General features: G+C 35.8%; 1 protein-coding gene across 9 annotated transcripts; it reads right to left on the bottom strand.

The window, feature by feature from the left end:
• On the bottom strand, positions 1,087–22,605 carry LOC109725088 (proteasome activator subunit 4-like). Of its 9 annotated transcripts, XM_020254179.1 has the most exons (36): positions 22,367–22,600; positions 21,464–21,566; positions 21,272–21,384; positions 20,572–20,694; positions 19,924–20,025; positions 19,651–19,816; positions 18,518–18,634; positions 18,249–18,316; positions 18,046–18,147; positions 17,740–17,956; positions 17,356–17,580; positions 17,155–17,282; positions 16,945–17,062; positions 16,638–16,856; positions 16,415–16,564; positions 16,219–16,295; positions 16,043–16,106; positions 15,889–15,943; positions 15,211–15,427; positions 15,031–15,110; positions 14,841–14,958; positions 14,542–14,712; positions 13,684–13,852; positions 13,562–13,608; positions 13,414–13,456; positions 13,192–13,337; positions 12,805–12,899; positions 11,790–12,694; positions 10,132–10,401; positions 9,961–10,056; positions 7,110–7,288; positions 5,894–5,975; positions 5,085–5,209; positions 4,826–4,915; positions 1,599–1,752; positions 1,087–1,342 (listed from the first exon to the last, which is right to left on the bottom strand). In XM_020254179.1, the coding sequence occupies exons 1-36, from the start codon at positions 22,525–22,527 to the stop codon at positions 1,301–1,303; spliced, it is 5,337 nt and encodes a 1,778-aa protein (XP_020109768.1). In that variant the 5' UTR covers positions 22,528–22,600; the 3' UTR covers positions 1,087–1,300. The 9 variants fall into 9 exon arrangements, with proteins under 9 accessions (XP_020109768.1, XP_020109744.1, XP_020109753.1 ...); XM_020254155.1 differs by having other exon boundaries at positions 15,889–16,106; XM_020254164.1 differs by having other exon boundaries at positions 15,889–16,106; positions 16,451–16,564.

Here is a 23,790-nt window from a genome sequence, read left to right as displayed (position 1 = left end):
GCTAAGCAATCTGCAAATTTTGACTCGAAGGGGTTGTGGAGATACATGCATATGAGCCATGATTTAAAAGCTTCAGAGGAATTAGACAGAGAAATAAAAGAGAAATAATAAAAGCATCATCTTTAGATAACTAGAAAATATTAATGGGGCGAGCATTATCAAAATAAAATTAATTTAATTTGAAAGGATGAATGGCATGGTATTTGATCTCCAAAGGTGCCATCCTAGTTAAATAAATTTCAATAAGATCAACCACAAGGAATAGTTATACTGGTTCATTAGATGCAATGGTCCAGCCTAGCCATCCACAACCATGTATCAAATAAAAGCAGTCCCGGTCAAAAATTATTCCCACAGATAGTTTTGCAGCTAAAACATCATTCAATTGTCTCATGCTTTCAAAAATCAAAGCCACATGGTACCTGAGTGGACCATATATCATTCATGGCTCCAGTACAGACTCACAGCTTTGACCTCTTTGCTGCACATTCTAGTATCAGCTACTTCACATTCTAGTATCAAAGTTGGACACAGTATCGCATCTGAGGAGAACGAAAAAAAAAAAAAGAAAAAATTATCCAACTTAGGCTGCCAGGTTATCACACTGAGTAAGTCCAAATAAAAGAAAGAGTTGCCTTACCAAACATGCTCTGAAAGAATAAGGTCTCCCTGGCTCGGTGGATGGTTTAGTGCCTCATTAAATATCCACTTGGCATGTACCCTTGGATTATAAAGAGATTTGACCACACATGAACAGTCACCAGCAGTTTCCCCAAGATTTTTGGAAGACAAAGGTGAATCACCTCAGGAGCCAACGGTAAGAAAGCTAGTGCACTGATAATCTTACAAATTTATTTGAAAATACCATTTGAATCATATCGTCAATACTCATTGCAACAAGACTCATTTTCAAGTGACTCTTCGGAAGAAGTATCATGTGCACAGAAAGAAGGTAAACTAAGTAATGGTGAAAATTGGTATGTTCATGTTGATGAGTTCCTAAATTCATTACATATATTGAGTAGGTAGCCCCATTGCAAGCTAATGGTATCCAAGGCTCAAGGAATCAATGGGAAAAAACAATGCTAAAAAATTTGGCCTATTTATTTGGCAATCTGAACTCTTGAATAGAAACCAAATTAAATATATCAAGGATATAACACAATGTTACAATTATGATGATACAAATACAACCAATTATTTGCTAAATAAAACAAAATAACATGAAAGTGTAATTTTGGGACGACTTCTCCAAATTAAAGGTACCTATGGACTACTGCAAGATGAGATAATGGATTAACTAAGCAAAGTATGAGAAAGAAAATGAGGTATCTGCAAGGACCTGCAAATATAAATAAGGATTTATTAGAGGATAGAAGATACTTCAATGCAATAAAAATGAAGAGAAAACATTCCTTGATCAAGGCTCTCATACTGGGCCGACAAAAATGCAATCACAGCCCTGTGAGGATTGAAGGGCTTGTGTTGCATGTTTAGCGCTCATGTCATTTGTTATTGTTGACATGATAGAACATGTCTAACCAATGTTTCCTCGGTGAGACTCTATATGATTCCAAGAAAGAAACGATTGGGCTTGCCTCAAGTTGCTCTTCTGTGAATACATGCTTTTGAATGTCCCAAGTATCTGCATGCGTTCTCCGGAACTCTGCAACCGTTTTGGTAACTGTTGATCTGGTGGGGTAAGGTTCATCAACAAATTGGGCTAGCAAGGTTACATGATTGGGTAGCCAGCTGAAGAAAATGCCAAAACAGGAATATGATTCATGTTAAAGGAATCAAGGTAAAAAGAGAAAAAGGAAACTTCAAAAATCCACCCTTTGCTTTCAGTGCATTTGTAGTTTACTACCTGGTGGTTCAAAATATAGCACTTTACTGCCATGTGGTTTTTGTTTTTATTTGCTGTGAGGACCTGCTGTTATAAGACAGCGTCACACGTTATTTAATAACCACAGCATAATAAAATGCTACATTTTGCATACTTTGGTTGTACTATGCATCACTTTGCTACCCTACTAAAGGACAGGCCCTTATGGAGAGTAAAACAAAAATCATAGGGTAGCAAATTACAACATTTTGAACCAAAGGGTGATAAAATGCAAGCGAGGCATGCGCCATACCAAAAAGGTTTTTTTTTTTTTTTTTAAGATTTCCGATGTAAATTAAGAGTTTCAAAATATTTTTGTGATAAGTAGGAACTAGGAAAAGAGGTTACATGTATTGGAAAAAAAAGTCCAATATATTTTCATTTTCTCATTGCAGTAGTTGTGGTAGCTGTTAAGGATTTTATAAGTTGGCGAATTTCGTGATGGTTTGGATGGAGTCTCGAAGAATTAGAAGATGAAGATTGACGAAAAGAATTGAAGTTTTTGTGATCAAAGACCCTTGAGAACTCAGGTATGATTATAAATAAATTGTGGTGAAGTTTTCATTGTTAAAAGATGTTTAGAAGACTTGGTTTCCTTTTTGTTTATTCAAACTTAAGTTTTCTGGAAAAACTCAGGGGTTGGGGACCGGTCCTTGATCAGAGGGACCGGACCCATCAAGCTTCTCTGCGTAGAAGGTTTGGGAGACCGGTCTCTGATCATGAGGACCGGTCCCCGTACGTGGTTTTCCTTTTTGCGCAGGGAAGGACCGGTCTCTGATCATGAGGACCGGTCCCCGTACGTGGTTTTCCTTGTTGCGCAGGGAAGGATCGGTCTCTGAATTGAGGACCGGTCCCTGTACGCATATTTTGACATCTACGCAGCGAAAGACCGGACCTCACCTTGGAGGACCGGTCTCCCAAGAACCGGTCTCCTCGAAAGGACCGGACCCTGAGACCGACGTCAGTTTTTAAAATTGAGTTTTTGGAATCCTAATCTATCTAGAAGTCTTCTAAACCTATAAATATGATATGAGGATCTCTATTTGAAGAGAGTTGAGCGAGATAACTTTTTAAAAACCCTAACGGCTTGATTCGGAGTTTCGGTTCTATGTTTTTAAAACATCAAGCATTAGATCATCAATTTGATTCTTCGTTTTGATTCAAATTTTAGTGATTCTTCGTTTTGATTCAAATTTTAGTTAAGGATCAAATTGATGATGTTTTAATTCGAGTTTCTCCTCATATTATATGTGCTTTCAAAGACCTTTAATCACCACAAATTGTTGAACTTCTACGAGCTTCAGATGGAGCTTTAGCGCGTGGATCTCGCGTGGAGACCGTGGATTCGGTGGGCGTTTCGTGGAATCGAGGCGTGTGCAGCTGCAAGGACTTGCAGTGTGATCGGTTGGAGGGTTCCAAGCGATCGTGGACCAGCAAAGATAATCTACAACGAGGATTCGGTATTTTGAGTCTTGTATTTTTGCTAAATCACTTGTACTCATGTTTTCTTAGTGGATTTCTTTGTGTGATCGGTCCCGTGGGTTTTTCTCTCCGATTTGGGGTTTTCCCACGTTAATTCTCGGTGTGCTGATTTTATTTTCCGCATTTATTTCATATTCGCATCGAGTTTATTTTATTTTACCGTTTACACCTATTCACCCCCCTCTAGGTGTTTTTCACCTTTTAGATCCTTGGGATCCATATCTCACAGTAGCTACACAGGCATCCCATTTAAAAATAAGCAGAGGGCAAGCCATTATCTTAATCAACACTCTTTGTATTTTCTATACTTCCACTATGATGATTCAAAGACCTTATCCTCGTAAGCTCTTTTTAACTTTGTTTTTTTTTTAAAAAACAATCCATCTCAGAGTTTTCAGCCACCTTTCTTAGGATGTGGATTAGTTTATCTATGACTAGTCATAGACAGGAATTTTTTTTAAAAAATTTTTCTATTGCAATATGTTAAATCATGTAAAACAACTGTTTGCTCTAAAAGCTTAAACAACTAGAGAATGGTATTTTTTTATATTTCATTTGCTCCTTTTGGAGAATTACGGTAATTTTGTATAATTTAATATGGTATCAGAACAAGAGGTACGGAGTTCGAGTCCCACCAGGCTCCTAGTATTATTTAATTTCCTCCATGTAATTCAAGTCCATGTCTTGAGTCTATAAAAAAAGTCTCGAGCAGAGACGTGAGAGGGAGTGTCGAATATAAATAGTAAAACACTATTATCTAACAACTTAAGCTTTTGGAGAATAACGGTTATTTCGTACAATTTAACACAATCTCCTACCATCCATCCAAAAGACATGAAGAAAAGCATTCTAGTCAAATACTGATAGCTCTAGATTAGCTTATTATACTAAGTTTCTAATTACATAGAAGAGAACTTCATTGTTCAAATTTCAAAATTAAGTTCATGTTGCAGGTCATTTAGACATTAAAGTTAATGTTGCAGGTGATTTAGACACTACGACATCAACTTATAAACCAGAGAACATATAAGCAATAACTCCTGAAATATAATAAGCCCAAACTGGCATCTATATTTGGTTGTGTTGAATACAAAAAATTAAAAATACCGTTCTCTGGTAGCTTAAGCAATCGGAGAACAACAATTGTTTCACACAATTTAATATAGTATCAGAGCCAGAGGTCATGAGGTCAACTCCCACCAGGCTTTTAATATAACTAATTTTCTCTCATTTAATTCAAGTCCAAGTCTTGAGCTTATCAAAATGTCTTGAGTCCAAACGGGAGGAGGAGTGTTGAATATAAATGTTCCTTGATATTTTAAGCTATTGGAGAATAGCAGTTGTTTTATATAATTTAACAGGTTGACATTTTTCAGCTGAAAGAATATAGATAACTGAAACTAAATGCCTCTGTTTTATTGTGGGCTTAAGATAGGAACTTTTTGTCGCACCACAGACCTGGGCATATCATATGGAACTGATAGTATTGAAGCAGCGAGAGCAAGGACCACACCATGTATAGAAGCTACCGAATGATGAGAAGTTTTTCTGCAGTAGCATAATTTTCATTTAATCCACTACAATAGGCATAACAGATATCTATCCACTTAAGCAGGTAAAGAACAGAGAATTCAGGCACTAAGTAACGAGAAAAAAGGAGGAAGTTCAGCTAATGTAAAATAATCACAAAAAAAAATTTTAGAAGTCAATATTAAACCTCGGTTTTCCCTTCTGCATAACTGATTGTGCTTTGGCATATGATCGATCACGAAACTCCCTATATAGATCACGGTCTCCGCCCTTCATTAAGCTTGCAAGAATTAATGCAGCATGCTCTCTCACCTGAGCTTTCATGCAGAGAAAAGAATAGCAGATAATGTGCAGTATATTTTCGAAACATGTGCCTGAGTTAAGAAAATAAATGTAATTTTCTTTCACACTTTCCAACCATTGAAAAAACATGTGCCTGAGTTCAGAAAATAAATGTAATTTTCTTTCACACTTTCCAACCATTGAAAACATGCGTGGACATCCGTGCATTATTCTTTTCTTTTTTTTCGCAACATGTTCTTTATATTACTTTTTTAAGTTTTGTAATAGTGCCAAACTATGGGTGAAATCAGGCCGGAAATTCAGGTAAGCGAGTTGAAACAAACTAATTATCAATGTAGTAAACTTCAAATTTTTAAACTTTGGACGGCAATTTGTACTCGTGATCTGGCCAAGTTTAGGTGAGTCTGGATTTTTTTCCCCTTCTAAAATTGTGAAAGTACGTTCTAATGTAATCAAAATTTTGACATAGTGAATAGAATCACATGATAAAAGAGTAGCAAAATAGTTACAAGTATGTGCTTTTACTAGTGTAAGGGCTTCAAGCAGTTTGCCATTAAAAAAAAAAATCAAATTTTTAGCTTCTTTTTTTCCTTTAAATTTTTCAATACGTCCTTTTCCAATTCCAGAAAAAATTATGAAATAGAAATTCAAGAGAGCATTTTGAGAGAATGAAAACCAAATAGATGGACTTGCCTCAACTTGTTTGTCAACAAGTAGCTTCTCAATGTTCTGCCATATTTGTGATTTTTCCAATCTAGATAGAGTGAAAGTGTGCCTGTTAAAACGCTGGCGAAGTGTTAGAATCATAGTCTGCGAGACACTTTTCTTGGAGTTAAGTTTTTTTTTTTTTTTAGTCTTGTCATCGTGTCAAGAAAGTAGAGTTCACTAGCAGAATAGAAAAAAGCCCTTATGAAACACTGAGTAATCAAGAATTGAAACCTTTTGTCATTTTTCTTCTGAATTTTGCAATGTAAAAATATAAATCATATTTTCCTGAAGAATAAAATTTAGAAATACACAAAAAAAAAGTTATTGGTGAAGTCAATGACGTGTCATGAAGCATCTCATAAGTAATAACTCTAAGAACTTTCTCTCCTACGCAAAGATACTTCCATGCACAGAGAAATAAGAAAGGAGGAATTAATCTAGACATCTACAAAATACTCAATATTCCTGCCTGAACAACTACTATCTAAAGGATTTAACTTCCAAACTAGTCCTACTTTGAATCAAATACCACCATGAATCTCCATAGAAGTAATGAAAAGAAAAAGGTCGATGCAAAAGCAAATATTAAGATGACATGACATCATACTAAGGATGCTGTATCATCTACAATAACCTAATGCAAAATGAGAATCTCACCCCATCCTTGGCTACTATTGTTGGAGATGAGGGTAATTAGGATGAAGTGGTCATTGTACAAATATGCCAGAAAACCCATCATTATAATTCTTGTTCAGGATGGATGCAACATCGGTTTATACTTTATAGGTACATATTTTGTGGCATTCACGATAGCAATAAAATGAAATGCATCACTGATGATTCGGTATAATCATACAAATATTTAGAAAATATTTACACCATAAGATATCACACATATCACTTCAGAAGATACAAAACAAAAACTAAGAATAAAGTACCAAAGGGTGGGAATATTCTGCTAGGTAAATATTTGCCCATGCTCTCCCTAATTTGTGATCAGTTGTTGAGAAACAATAGCAATAAGTGAAAGAGGAGATTTGGCAGGGCAAAACGAGATATCATTAAAGATAGACTGAGATGTGTTAAAAGTTTAGCAGCCTAAAGAACAATATGAAAAACTAAAACATTATAAACCAAATGTTTATTCTGACAGGTAAAATCACATTTTCAAAACAAAATGAGAGATAACTAAAATTCAAACCTGTACATAAAGATACCAAGAAAAGTGATAGATTCATATCGAGTTCTCCAATTAGAATCATTGATTGAAGAAAGGATCACTGAAACAAAACGTTCCAAAAAAGGCCGTGGTAGAATTCTCCAGCTTAGTAACTTAAAAGCAGCTTTAGCCAATGCGGACAAATCTTTATTTGATATATCCTGTGAGCATCAGTAAATGCCATCAGCTAAAGAGCACCAAGCAAACTCACAGTCAATAGCAAACTCAAAAGAAAGCCACCTCAACTCTATAAAAGATTGAAATTTGTGTAAGAAATTTTATTTGCATTATGCAAGTCAAGGTTTAAAGTATCGCCCCGTGCCATACGGCATGGGGCGACACGTACCGTGCCGGTACATGGGGGGTCTCGGACCCCCCCTTCATGCGGCAGCACGGACCTGCGTATCGCGCGAGACAGCGTGATACGCAGGTCTATGCCATGGCACTGTGCCGTGCCGGCACACTTTTTTTTTTGCTTTTTTTCTTTTTGCTTTGTTCTTTGGGTACCAAGAAGCATCCGGAGTATCCCACACCCTCCAAAGACATTGTAAATCGAAAATCTACTTGTTAGATAAGTCAAAAATGTTATAATTTAATATTTTTATTTATCAATATACGGCCAAATTTTTAATTTGCATATCTGATCCCTCCGCTTCTATCATAGACATCAATTTTTTTTCATAAATTATTTTATCAAAATTTGTCACACCGCGAAACTTTTGGCGAATTAAGGGAACAAAATCGAACTCAATAAACAAATTTTGAGGCACATCAAATATAGAATTTTATTTTTGCGTTAGAAGATTAAAAATACTGATAAAATTAAAAGCTAGATTAAAACAATTGATACTTAAATTTATTTAATTTATTTGTCATATAATTTATTGCTTAATTTTTTTGATAGATCTAATAATTTTTTGAAAAATTTAATTAAAAAATAATTTTTTCAAATACTTTTTAAAATAATTTTTCAAATAATTTTAAAATAATTTTAAAAATTATTTTTTTGTATTTTATAAAAAAAGACTATAATATGGTCAAAAGAAAGAAAGAAAAATGACTTTGCATTTTTAAAATTCTAATCTATAAAAATTTCTATTCTGCATAAGGTGTAGTTATACTTTACATACAAAAAAGCTTACAAGTATATTAATTGATGAGTATAGTAAGCTATACATAGCAAATATTCATAATTATTTGATTAAAATTTTCAAAATAATATTATTGGACCTTATTAGAAACAAAAAAACTAAAATAAATCCGTGCCAAAGTGTGCCAGTAGGAGGTCATGGCGTCATGCGTATCCATCGGCACGCAAGTGTACCATGTGTTGGCACGGAAGCATGCTGATGCCGTACCGTACCAAGCAGACAGTAGCACACCCCTGTGCCACGGCACCTTAAACCGTGATGCAAGTATATTGATACTGTCCTTGGCATGTGAACTTATTAGAGCTTTTACTCATTGTGTTTTTATAGACTATGTACTAGGTTAGAAATTGTATGTACTATGTAAGTACATTGATGCCTTTCCTTGGCATGTGAACTCATTAGAGCTTCTACTCTCTCTTTTTATATACTGCATTCAGGAAATTCATCTGAATGAGAAAAAACAAAAGCAAAAACAAAAAGCAAACTACATGATCAAAAACAGACAAAAACCAAATGTTCTGATATAGGAACAGAATTTCAAATTTTTAGAGCTCAGGGTCCAGCTATACCCTTTCCTATTAAATTGTAATTTGGATGTAACTAAATTCTTCTCAAACTTTTAATAAAGTTTCTTTTTCTTATTTAGAATTTTGCGTGAAAATCAAACCCAGAAAATTGGGATAGGTTCATTTGGATGATAATATAATTGACAAACCAATTTGAATAGAAGCACACTCAGTGCATCTAGAATTGAAAAAATACTGGTTTTAAGGCTCACTAGAAAAAGAATGTAAAACATCTGGCACTAGGTTTCTGGTATAGTGCTCTCCTTAGTTTTTCCTTAGTTTAAATGAAAAGGCGGTTATTAAAATCGTTTACAAGACTTATTCTTCTCAACTCACTGACCTTCCCCTCCTTCTGTCTCAAATTGACGTACATGAATCCCCTCTGCCATGAACAAGCTAGGATCACACTGTGATTTTACATAAAATTATACTATGTATGCAGGTAGACAAGTGTCAAGTTATTATGAAATGTAAGATATGCCTTCAGAGTATAGAATGTAAGCAAGAACACAGGTGTCAAGCTATCTTGAAATGTAAAATATACCAATACATCAAGGGCTTGTCTGGATGTCAGACTAAGCTATTCAGTAATAATTTGTACTCTGTAAGGATTTTCTTTGTGATTGTAAGCTAGGAGGTTGATTTTAGCTTCTTGTAAAGTCTTGACAGCCATGATATGTTTGGATAATGTATTTGTCTTATCGTGAGAATGACTAGGAGACCGAATATAGTATGTCTTTCTAGACATTTCATCGCACTCCTCATCTACCAACTACTATAAGTTTCTTGAGTAAATAAAAAAAGGTGCTAAATGAGATGTTCATTCATCCAAACAACCCTAAAAGACTATGCAACATTCTGATATTAATTAAGCCAAATATTACTCCCCAGGCTTTCTTATAGAAGATAACCAGAAATATATTGTACCAAAGTAGTCATAGTGAATGCATGTAACAAACTCTACATAGTATATACTAAAGAAATTAACCAATTAAATACGATACTCTTTCATATAAACAAATATCTAGATTCTCCGACTTCTTTTGCAAAATTGGTAGATATACAAAACTGCTAGTGAAATAGAGCATTCAGTATTTAATTTACTGATCTCCATACCTGCAAAGAAAGAATGGGATAAAGGTTTCCAACAAGTATGTCCAACAAAAAGGAAGATCTCCCAGACTTCAGAGATGAAATAATAAAATGGAATATCTGCCATAAATAAGATCAAATTAGCAACTGCAGTAAAATCAACAGTGTAAATACAAGCAAAATTAGAACAAGTACCGTCTCCATCCTTCTAATATCAGCCTCCACCGCCGTATTCATGATTCCATGACTTGAATCACTATTTGCCTTAGTATGTAAATTAGCAATTATATTTTTAGACAACTCAAAAGTTCCCTCCATCAAAATTTTAGCCCAATTTTCCTTCTCAGGTGGTTCAACCATGTTAATGTCCTCTGCAGCTTCTTTTAAGTGCTTATCCCCAAATAATGCAAAAAGACGCATGTTTGAACATATTATAGATAGTGTAGTACCAACAGATTCCCTGACCTATCATTCATGTCTCAATAAGCGATGCAAGCATGACAATAAACTGAATACTTATTGGTATAATCTGAGACAATATGTGTGCAGCAATAAAGATTTTGCATGATCAGTAGATATAGAATAAGTAGCTTCCACTTGTGGTGAGTAATAGAAGGAGATGAAAAATCAGAAAGTGGAGTCTAAAGCCTAGTAATAACTTTGATTTACTTCGAATATTATTTATTATTTCTGGATTTAAAAATGAAAAGAGAAAAATTTTGGGACAATCATTTATTCTTAAATTCATGAGCCCAATTTCCAAGATTCCTCTAGAAACTTGTTTGACAATATGGAATAATCTAACAAATTCGTAACATGAAATTATACCAATTCGTTTCATAAGTCACAGAACTATATCCAGATAAACTTGTTCAAGATATGTATAACAAATGAATTTGCAGACCACTAGACCTAATTGCATGTTGTAAAGAAGTAAACTATTTCTTGATATATAAAGAAGGACATGTGAATAAGATGTCTCAAGGTTAATACAAAATGCATGGCCAGCTTGTCTACAGCACTAATGTAGACATTGATGAGCTAATAATAACAGTCAACATCAGCCTAGACGATTTTGCAGTAAATTAAATTACCAAAGACAAGAAAATGGAGTAAGCACATACAGTCACATTTATTTGTAGTTCTACCAATAAAAATAGCTACATTTTTATATCTACATAGAAAATTGTACTAAGATCCATTGAGTTGAAAGAATCAGTGTGTTCCATTAGCTCTCAATTTGATGATGTAGGCTGAGACTAGGCCAAAGCATTTCATGACTGGGTTTATCCCATTTTGGACCCTGGCAATAGGGATGACTTAGTATATACGGTAGATTTTTGGGCAAGCTAAAAGGGGCACGGAAAACGTCTCACTCCAAATAAAGATCTATAATTAGGGTATTAAAATTCTAAGTACTCTACAAATCCAATGGTTGTGAGCTGGGTGATGTAGGGTAGTGGAGCAAGTTGGACGATAGACAGGAATATGTGGCAGGATGGAGACAGAGATCTGTAAATAGGTCGATGTATTTTAACCTGTAGAGGGCATGAGGCTGGTATCAGGCCCAAATTTCTCTCATGGTCAGTTACAAGGACTGGCTGCCCCACCAAGTCCATTGCCACTCTTACAAGTCCATCGCCACTCTAACAGCAATTCTAATGTCATAATGTGAATAACAATATAATTATATTCAAAGTTTTTATTTCGAAATCAAAAGCAAACTCACAATTACAAAAAAGACAAAATAAATTGACACGAATGACTCCATCTACCACATAAATTTGCAACAATAGAAGGAGAATCAGTATAAATGCTGTTAAATGGAAAAGAAATTGTAAAATAACATATACCTTGGCAGATGAATGGCTCATATTACAAAGCAATTCCTTGAGAAGTTCTTTGTGGTATTGGAACTCTTCAACAGGCATTGTAGGTGGAGAGATTTCAGTAAGTGCAACTGAAAGGAAAAAATACCTCCTAGCCACTATTGCACTGGTTGAGGCAGATTGAGCTGAAGTTTTTTCTAAACAATTAAAAATTCTCTGCCTTAAAACAGGAATTTGGGTGCCATTTTTTCCTTTTCCTGTGACTGCATATTGAATACAAGATGCCCATTCTGGAATTGATTCCAAAGATGGTGCTACCATAATTTTCTGCAGCTGAAGCATCATCCAACTATCCCACGCTCCAGGAAGACCACTAACATCTGAGTGAAGTATCCCAGCCAAGACTTCAGCAGCAACTGACTGCTTTGATCTCTCTTTCGCACTAGAAAATTGTTCTATGATATTCATAAGAGCATGCAAAATTGGTGTTCCACATTCTTGTGCAAGCCGCTGAAATATTCTTGCAAAGTTGGGGTGAAATTTATCAACTCCTGGAAAAGGTATCCAACATGGGGTACGTGGCCATTGTGCCAGGAAGTCAAAGTAGAATGAAGTTAGTTCTTCATCAGTCACACTCTGAAAGAACGAAGATTCTATATATCCTTTAGAAGCAGAAGTCTCACTATCATCATCAATATGTAAAAGGGAGAGACTGTTTAGTGCCTCACTTAAGAGTCCCTCCTCCTGTATTATCTGATTCAATATTCTTCCAATGGATGAATTACCAAGTTGTTTGTTATGGTAAAAGTAAAACTGCTCATCCTGACTTGAATCTTGACATCGTGTTCCTTCTAACAGGGCATTCAATGCAGAGATTGCAAGTATCCTTGAATGAGGAAGCTTACTTTTCAAATCCCTCAAAAAATGTCCTGACATCAGATAACCAGAATCCTATTTAAGTTCAAATATTTGGGAATAGAAAGCTGCAAGACACTTATCAAACTAGAACTCTTTCATTAGTAGCTAGATGTACACTCACCAACAGCTTCCCCGAGCATATTTGAGGTCAAAGATGAATGATTCCTAGAAGATAAAGTTAGCAAGAGCAGTACTCTGTTGGCCATCAAATTATACCTACAAAATTTATCTGAATTAATTTCAGATAAACATAACATTACAAAACATATGCAAGATTACACTTCATGTAGAACATCGAGTTCTTCCTCCGTGGGTCTTCCCCAACAATATTGAGTCAGCTAGGCCACAAAAGAAAAATGAAAAGGTTCCGAAAGAAGTAAGAAACATGAAACATCTACAACAGGATAGAATCTCAAAAGCAATATCCAAATTCTCATAGCAAAATTACATAAGAGGAACTTGACATGAAAGCTATTAGGCCAGTTTAACAAGGGACAACAGAGAGTACCGCCAATGTCGTCCAGTTGTGCCAGAACTCAGCAAACTGATCTGAGAAACCAAATCTGCAATTCTTGAATCACGTGATTGAGCATCTGAAGTCTTGAAAAAGCTCCTTGATATCACCGAAAAGTGCTTGTTAAATGCTAAGAACAGCTGTTACAGTCAAACAAGCAAAAAATTAGTAAAATTTTCTTTTCACATTCCATATATACTTAACTTTCATAGATACCTTAATAACAGCTTTTTGAGCCTTCAGTGATTCGAAATGGGAGCTTCAAATCGACACGAACCAAGTTAGTAGCAAACTTCAGGTAGCAATAATGTATGATTTATGACAAATGGTAACTGAAAAAAATCAAAGTAGTTTAACTAGTTACCTTGCCAAAAGACTCTGGATAAACGAAGGGAACAGTTTAGCATCCTCCTAATAAAAGAAAGACGTCATTAAAGGAACATATATAGAATAGACTATACCAATATGTTGTTGAATAGTAATTACCATTGTCAAGTGATTAAGAAAATTCTGTTTTTCGAGAAGTCTGCAAGAACCTAGAACTACATGTTCTGGAACCTTTGGATCATTTAAGTTCCCAATCAATGTGAGAACAGAACTAGCAATGAATGATGGGCATCGTTTAAGCATCCGTGAAAGAGATCTTCCAGCAAGCCTAAAGTAAAATAAACAGTTTTGTGTTACTCGGAAAAGTTACAGCAAAAGAGAAACTGAAAAATGCTTTATTAAATTTATAGTGAACGTTTCAGCATCATATAACAACAAATCTCCCTTTGCAGTGCTGATTGAGACTTGCAGTAGTTCAAACTGAACTTATCAAGATTTTTCATGTAATGTATATTTATTTGAGAAACGTCTGAGCTATAATGGAGTTATAATTTATAAAGACGACAAATTTAACAATAATATCTTTAGAAGGCAAAACAGCTGCAGTTGGAAAGGTAATATTGTATGGAGGGACCTCAAGTATATGCCATTTTAAATAGATCCCACACTTTAGTTTCCTAATTGCACCCACTCAATTTGGTTTCTTTGATTTGAGGTATTATAGTGTAAGCTAAATTGGGAATTTTGTTGACTTAGTGGTGACTCAATTAAATTAGCTGCTCTAACCTTCTTTGGCAAACAAAAATTGCAGATTCTATTTATAGTTAATGACTAATTTGCCAACAAGAAAATGTAAAATTTAAACACAATTCCTAAATGACTATAATAACTCCAATCAAATTAACCAAAAGTTGACAGGGTGTCCAACCAAGAAAAAAAAAAGAGGTTGGGGGCCTATTTTAAAATGTCCAGTTGTTGAGGGGATTCTCCATACATTTTTACCTATTGAAAACTCACAAGCGAACTCTTTCATAGCTGTGCAATGCGAGATCCAGAAGGTTCTCCATCAGGAGATTCATATTCTGAGATGGGACAATGTCAGAATCTAAACAAAATTTGTGATAAGATGACTGTGAAGATCGCCACATGTTGTGCATGTATGATTTGTCAACAAACGCCCACCTGGGCCTGCAAAAACAGAGAAATCTCTCACAGCAGAAATTATAGTATTGTGAGCTCTAGCTAAAATAGAATCACCGGCATACATGCAAACATGCATACATATATATGTGTTTGTGTGTGAAAAAGGGCCTCACCATTTTTTCCCTTGAGCATGAGAAGAAACAATGAAATTACATGGCGGCTCAGTAATGACAGCAGAATTTAGATTGTGGTCTTGAATGTAGTCTAGCCATTCTTCATATTCAAAGCTTCCTACATAAATACCATAAGAAAGCCATATTAAAAAACTTTGAGAATATGATTCATTAGGTGAAGTGTCCATACCAAAATTCCCCAATGCATCTATGACACGTATAATAAGGATGAGAAGAATGCTGTCATCAGCTCTTTGTTCCAGTAAAAACCTGTCAAATATGATGCATCTAATGAGACTAATCAAGACTAACCAAGACTAATCGAGAGAGTATATCATCTTAAAGAAGCACCATCAAACATTTACACTACTTGCAAGACTGGTGTATAATATTAGCAGCTCTTTCCCGTAATTCTGGACTACCAACAGAGGAACCAACTGCCCCAGCAATTACAAAGTAACTATGCTCCACAGTTATGACGCCAGTTCTTTTGTCGCATGGGCGCATATCTGGCAAGCATGACATTACACCCTGTAGTGAAGATTTAATGCGCAACAGCGTGATTTTCAAGTGTTCCTTCTCAGTTCCTGCAATATCAAATGTAAAAGAAGACATTTGTTGATAAAATGCATTTCTACAATAACAAAAGTGATCATTGATAATCTTAAGTGATGAAAAAGAAGCAGAGAAAGAGCCTATAAATTACAATAAAACAATAGATGAAACAGATTGATTTGACTGGACTCGTTAAAATATGGCAAAAGTTTGGTACAAGGAAAAGATGAAAGCTCTAGATCCTTTACATTTCCAAAACAGCCATATCATCAAAATATTAGATGGCGAGTCTCAAAGATCTACCCTAGTCCATTTGGCAAATACATAACTGATGTCTAATTTAATTAAGGCTATGGAGTACCCGGCTGCCAGTCAATTAAAAAAGGACAGCCCATCAACACCTGTGGCTTTATAGAATATATGGAGCAGAAACTTTTCAAGAATGTAAAATCATCTGATAACAGAGCTGCTAAAAATCTCATGGCATATTCACCTGCATTAGTATGGATTCTTGTCTCACAAATCCTAGAAAGATCATCCAAAGCAGACTGAAAATGAAGCTCTAAGAGTTCATTTGCAAAAGAGAGCTCATCTTGACTAGAAATATGCCATTTTGGGGGGAGATTAAGTGGTTCATTTCTTCCAACATTGTAATCTTTTGAGCATCCCCATGGTTCAAAAGCAGCACTAGCAGGCTGACAAAGTAAAGGCCTAGAAAGCCAAAATATTCTTATCAGAGTGCAAAAATGACATCCACTAGCACAGTATCTAAGGTAATGAATGCCCAACAAGCTATGAGAATGAAAATTAGTAGCCTACATACATGAACTGATTGACTGGGTAATAGAGCACCAAGCTACCAAGAAGAGAGCAAAGAACGTGACCACCAGCTACATTAACCTATCATTACAAAACCATCTCAGAAAAAACCCTAAAAAAGGAGTTATAAGAAGGGGGGAAAAAGTTATGTAAACTGAAGATTAACTGGCTACAGCAAAATAATAACCAAGCTCAAGAACCTTCCACGAAGGAGCCTGAAATGCAAGTGCAATTGCTTCTTTTAGTTCCTCCCGGTAATGAAGTAGCACAGTTCCTGCAAATCTAATGGCTCTGGCTAAAACTTTTAGAAGGTATTCTGCGACAATTTCCAGAGTTGGTGAAAGAGCAGCCTGCATAGATATTGCACTGTTCAAAGATAATCACCGGAAATGGAGATAACTCATGCCAGGTTGCAGAACATACCTTTGCAAAAGATGAAGTATCAGATGTGGTGCTTCCCCACAAACCTGAAATAGGTGTCCCTCTCAAGGACGAGGTTATGGTCTCCAATATCGGTTTAATAAGGTAGGTTGCAGCCTCTTCTGGCTTAGATTTTACACAGGCACAACAGAGAAGTCCAACCTCCTTTGTAGCTCCTGGAAGGATATTTGTGTTGACGAACTTGGAAATTTTCTCCAGTGACTGAACAGTTTGAAAAAGGATGATAAAAACCTAAATGCATTACACTGATATCCATGATAAATTAAAAAGTGTGAAATTAAGATAAAACCTGATTAAAAAGAACTTTAGATAACTTCCCAAGAAGAATTTCAAGCATGCAGAAGTAGTAAGGATCATCTTCAATAAGAAATGTTTCTTCCATGGTCGAACTCGGGAGAACATCATTGCTACAACATCCAGATAGACACTATGAAAAGATATGAAAGAAGAGTTAACCAAAAGATAAGTGAAACCCTAATGTCTAAATGCAAGAACTCACATAACACCGGTTGATTCTGCATGACGTAGCAGGGAAAATAAGCGAGAAAAGAAGCAATCCAACCATTCAGATAAGCTGATAGTTTGCTGGAATACAGGCTCACTATCACTGCTTCCAATTATAGTTAACTGAAAGTACGAATAAAACATTAGGGTAAACATTCATCATGGTGCATGTAGAAACAAGTGCATCCTCACTTACACTCGAATATATGGAACAAATCAACTGCATGGAAGCTAGCGTTTTTGGAGGATCATTGGCATCTATGCCAAGCAATGCATTGGACAGTGAGTTAAGTACAAGAGCCAACGAAACATCAGCAGTGTCACACTTATCAGTCTGGGCAAAAGTGGAAACAAGAAAAATTGCACGACCAGCAAAGGCAACTGATGTCAGAGCAGTTTTCAACTGGTGAGTTGCTGTCATCTGTTTAGACAGAAAGCAGTCATGAGAACAATTTTTTTGTCATTTCTTGAGGATGTACAACAACACAATCATTTAATTGCAAGTGTTGAAGTTTTAAGAAGAAATCAATTTACCCATCATCAATAAATTAAACAAAGAAAGACAATATTAAGAACTTACTGTTTGTAAGGCCATCTCAAACCTAGATGCGATGAACGGAAGAACCAAAGAAGGCTCCACATATGACAAAATTGAAGTGACGAAAGTAACTGTATCAGAAAGATCCTCATCCTTGCTATACTGACCATGAGCAATCAACTTTAGTACCACATTCACAAAAGAAGCTCGTTCCAACTTCCCCAAACAAAATTCCTCCGGAATGCAATTATTTGTGTTACTGCATAGTACTTTTATGAGATGAATAACTATCCAGAAAGTTTACCGGGCTTGAGTTTCTTTGAAAGAGCTTATAGATTAATGTCTTACTGCAGCTCATGCTGAAGGCGTTTCTGGAAAGTAATTACTAAATGCCACAAGAAGTACGTCAATGAGTCAGTCCAGTGACCTTCATTAGAAGGATGGTAATATCTAGAATGCAAACAAATTCAGCAATAAAATTATTAGTTCCTTACTGGCGGCATAAAACTGTGAGAAGATAACAAAGTGATGTAAATGGTCAGAAACCAAACTGTTCTAATAGATTTGCTAATCTCTCAAAGTATTCTTGAGCCGAACCCTGAGGCTTCAGGAGATAAACCTGCAGAAGTATGATGTACCAGAGAAGAGATCATAACATAAAACTCGATAAAAGACAACAATAGGCACTTTTCATTTACCCTGATACAGATACACTAAATAAAATAAATCCTTTTACCCCTGTGTACGTGAAAACAAACAACCAAATAGATGCTGTGCACGTCCAAATACAGATAAACACAAACCAAGAAAGTACACTTACAATTGACTTTGCTATAGCCTTACAAGGTGTCCGCATGTTGCTTGAAAACAAGAATCTCACACTCCAAGGAACATATATAGGGAAAGAATACGATTCTACTCCATTTGAGACAGGAACCTAAATATAGATGGCATCATTAGAGACATGATGTTACCACACATTATATCCGCAATGAATTAATATTGACCAATTTCTTGGCCAGTTTAAATTTGCATAAGCGAAGCCCCGTTTTGATGGAATAAAATCTAATTCTTTTGGGTAATTCTCAACAAAAGACTAAAAAAAATGTTGACTGTTTCGGAAAAAAAAAAAAATCTATTTTGTAGTTAATTTAGAAGTGTGGAAACTTTCTAGGTTTCAAAAGCAAACATAGTATATGAAGAAAAGTGTGACATAGAGGTTAGATTGCAACTCATAAATTATAAATGAGTAAATAACAAAACAAGAAACAAATAAAGAAACAAATAAGTTACTTCTGTCCATCTTATATAAAAAAATGAACAATAAAATAAAATAAACTTCTGGAATATACATACAAATACACACAAATATAGAACACTCATACACACTGCTAATATGTACCATTGTGCTTTATATCAAGTTCACGAGCTCAATAGACTAAACTTGTTGCAGGAGACAAGGTTTGAAGTTCAGCCCATATAACGACAAGTCGACAATTGTATAAAAGAGGAGGTTTAACTAAAGAGATTAAAGGAAAGAATCTTAGAAATATTTCCATCAAACAAAAAAAAGTCCTGTATGTATAAAGCTTCTGAGAAGAAGCAAGTACAAATACACTAACTAAAGCCACACTTTAGGATTTCAGTTATTGCTTGAGCTCAGTTTAGAAAATGTCAAACAAATCAAGCATGTTTGAAGATATCCACAAAACGGTCACTAGAATTAATCAATTTAAACTAACGATAGTATTAGCCTTTCTAGAAACCAGGTATCAAAAAAAATGGAATAAAACTGAAAACCGTATGAAGTTTTTAGCTTTTGATCTCTAGAGAATATGTATAGAAGTAATCCATGGACAAGATCGCGAAGTAAATGCTGATCGTTAAGGTGTAACTTATTACACATCCGACATGATTACTGCCACACAATCCATATAAATAAAATAGTCTCACCTCGAACATGTTTAAATATTTTGTAAAAAGTGTTGGCAGAAAACCTTCCCAATCAATTGATTTGCAGTTTTTTATGCATCGAGCAATAATAGAAGCCCACTGAATATCCCAAAACTGACAATTTGGCATAGAGTCCCATATATTAAGGCTCTTTTCCACCCAGTCTCTGCCATCAGGTTACAGGGAATAAGGGAAGGCAGAATAAATTATTAGTTCTGAGAACAGAAGAAGAAAAATTTACATAGGTCCTACATGAGAACATAGTATATATACCCGGTAAAGTAATTCTGATTCTCCGAGTTCATGGTAAGAAACAGCCTTAGAAACCCAGAACCTTCGAAAGCTGAGTAGTGCCATGGATTGTCCAAAAAAGGCCTGCAAATTTGTCAAGAGAAAGAAACATGTATAACAAATGAGTCTCACTATTTCAATAGGATCATATACAAGAATATGTCGCAGAAATGCTATGATCTTGTACCTTCTTTAGATGGTTTTTAATTAAAGTATTAATGGTTCGATGAGAGGTTATGCAAGAAATCAAGTATGGATGGAACTATAGTACTATACAAGTAGATCTCCTTATAAGCATAAAAAAGTCAAGAAAAAGGGGAAGGCAGGGGGTAGATCGGACCATCCATATTCTATATCCTTAGTAGCAGAGGAGCATTTAAAATTAAGGACAAAGAAATTTTCGGACGGAGCTGACGCATTTTTACAGTAGTTTATATGCCAGGAAACAGAAAAAGCAATATTGCCAGGATAAATGTGATAATGATGTTTGGAATTTCTTGGACCAGTATAATCATCAGCGAAGCAAGCAAGATACATACCTTGCACATCAGATGGTACAAGGAACTTTAATGTTCTTTGTAGTTTAATGTCTTTTACTAGCAGAAAAAAACAAACAGGGAGAAAGAATACCTGAATTCCGACCATATCTCAGAAGAAGAACCTGCAGGGAAAAACTTTCGACAAGATTGAACAAGGGAAGTGACAGTTTCTATGTGCTTTTGTTTCAATCTCCACCCTTCGGGTCCTGTGTTTCTGCTCAATATATGAAAAACTCTGGTCAAAAGGTAATATAAAAGGAGAAAACTCCAACATGTCATTAACCAACTACATGTCTACATCTTACAAAAGTTTCAAAAAGCATCTAACAACATGAAAGTTATTGGAAAGAGGAGAAGAAGAGAATCAATGTAGTTGCACTGAGCTATTTTCTCCACTGAAATTCAGCCACATCAAGGGTTTTACTCAACTGTAAGCATCCACATGATTCAGTATGTAATAACTGGAAAGGGAAAAACTAAACTGAATAGCCTAGGAGATCACTGCCTCAAATCTGGCTAGAAATTAGTAAAATAGGAAGGTTTTAGAGACCTGACACATAACAAAAATAGTAAAGCAAATAGCTTGCAAGAGTTCTCTGAAATGAACAAAATTGAGAAAAAGGTAGGAAAAATATTTGGCAAGAGGTCTTATAGTAAGAGGGTAGCAAAATTAGCACTACCTAAATAATAGTCAATAGCCATTATATCTAGCATGACTTTAATAACATAGGTCTATCTTCTTGTCAATAGTAAAGTTGTCCAAAATTTAAGGGTGACAGGGAAATGTTAACCTCTTAAAGTGCGTAAGCATCAAATTGTCATAAAACGGTCTCCAGTGAATATCAATTGACAACCTTTTCCCATGCTTCTTCAGAAGTGTGATTAAGATACGTCCCCACATAACCTAATCAGAATGATATACCTCAGGAGACAAACAAACAACAAGAATGCCGATGCACCAATAGTAAATTACATACCCTTACCTGAGGATACAATTTGCCTTGTGATGCATGAAATAATTCCAACCCAAACTCCACAAGGTTTTTCACATCTCCAGGAGATATATCACTCTTAGCTTTTAAAAAACTACAGAACAACAATCATCGTATTAGGATAATGTGTGAAATTAACACAAGTAGAACATTAGAAATGCTAAGACAGAACAATGAATTAATATTCAGCAAACAGAGGCAATAAAATGTTATAGAATTATAGAATTATATGCCATCTACTTCATCAAGAATCTTAGTCTCAACGCTTAAGAAGCAGCAATGATTGATTTCAGCAATCGAGAACAAGAGCAATAATACTCCTAATAGTAGTTCCCAATAAACCTGGTTTTAGCTCCCAACATTTCAAAATCAAGAACCTAGAGCAATGTATCACTCACTGTTTTTATAAAACTAACAAAAAAGTAGTACTAAAACAGGAGAACACACTGTTATCCAAGAATGCGATGCTACATGATGACCGCATTATATACCATCGATCAATCTCATCAGAAAGCTGGCCTTGACTCTGTCGAACAAGAAATCATTGAATTCATCAAGTCTGAGAATGAACATTACAAAATCATAATTCCTAACAATAGTTCTCTGACAATCAAGAACAAGAACGATTCCCATTACATCACATAAAGAACTAAATGGGAGTTAATATAAACGATCTAAACCAACAAACAGTAATCGCGGATACAGTGTAGCATATCATTTAAGAAACTAAGAAGAAATCATCAAGACTAGATAATTGAGGACAATCACATGATTAGAATCACCACGTAACAAGAACACGATCCGATCCCAGGTGCTCAATAACAAGATTAAAGGGAATTAAACTATCAAATCCCTTCGGACTCCAAAAAACGGGGAAGGATCAAGAACTCTCACAGATCGATGATTGGGATCCACTTGAGGGTGTCGTAGACGGAGTTGGGATCGTCAGGGCGCCACGAACCCTTCACCGATCGCACCACCGATGCGAAGGACTCCGCCTCCTTCTTCGTCTCCTCTGCCACCATCGGCGGTAGCCATGCGTTGTAGAGATGCATCCCCTCTCCTCCTCCTCCTCTCTCTCTCTCTCTCTCTCTCTCTCTCTCTCTCTCTTCCTCCGCTTTTCTTTTCCTCTTCTCTCTTTGCTCTCACACTCTCCTTGGAAGTTTCCGTGAACAAGAGACCACTGGGCTATTTATACCCTTCTTTCCACACCTTCCTCGCGAAGACGTTCGAAGACTTGGAAAAACAATATCGTGCACCTGGTGCATGAAGATATCTCATGAACCGGCACACTCCCAACCCTACATCTCATCTCATAATTCCATCTGCACCGACTATCGAATCTCGACAGTTTCTTGACTTAAAACGGTAAAGTGATATGGACGGCTAAATCGAATTAATGGAATACTGTACACCTACACCGTGTCCAGGGAATAGGTTTCGGATGACTTGTTGACGTCGCACATGGCAAACGCGAGTCCCCGTGTTGTGTTGGAGCGCGGTCGAATCACCTCCCGGTGTAGTTGCTCCGACAATATGCCCTAAAGTCCCGAAAGTCTTTAAAAATAATAATAAAATAAAATAAAGTAATGGAGACGAGGAGTACGGAAAAATGGGGGTACAAGTGGTCCTTAGGGCTTTTTTTTGCAAATTGCCCAGTTACAATTTTTTTTTTTTAAATTGATCCTGTCAAAAATTTATTTGCAAAAATGGCCCTGGTCCCGCCACGCAAGCACCATGTCAGCGCCACGCGGGCGGGGCTGGGCCAGATGGTTAAGTTGAACACGGTGAACCATTCACTGTGTTCAATATAAAATTTATATATTGGACACGGTGAATGATTCACCGTGTCCAATACAAAATAGCTAAGATCGAATTATTGGACACGGTGAATGGTTTACCGTGTCTAATACAAATACCTCCAACTTAGCCATTGTTGGGGTATTTGTATTGGACACGGTGAATCATTTATCATGTTTAATACAAAAATCTTGTATTGAACACGGTGAATGGTTCACCGTGTTCAACTTAAACATTGCCCTGCCCGCGTGGCGCTGACGTGGCGCTGGCATGGCAGGGGTAGGGCCATTTTTATAAATAATTTTTGGACAGGGCTATTTTTGTAAATAAAATTTATTAGGGAGCTATTTGCAAAAAAAGCCATGGTCCTTATTATATGCCTTTTTTTTCTTTTTCTTTTTCATTTTTTTACGGTTTAGCCTCCGAAAATTTAGTCCCTTATAATTGGCCACGCGTATTATCGTCATTTACAGCCTTGGAGCGGCTCCCCATATAATTATTTTTTTAATTGTGAATAA

Source organism: Ananas comosus, linkage group 2 (assembly GCF_001540865.1).
Source record: "Ananas comosus cultivar F153 linkage group 2, ASM154086v1, whole genome shotgun sequence".
NCBI lineage: Eukaryota > Viridiplantae > Streptophyta > Magnoliopsida > Poales > Bromeliaceae > Ananas > Ananas comosus.
The sequence above is the reverse complement of the archived record's forward strand: the minus strand, read 5'-3'. Positions and strand labels throughout refer to the sequence as shown.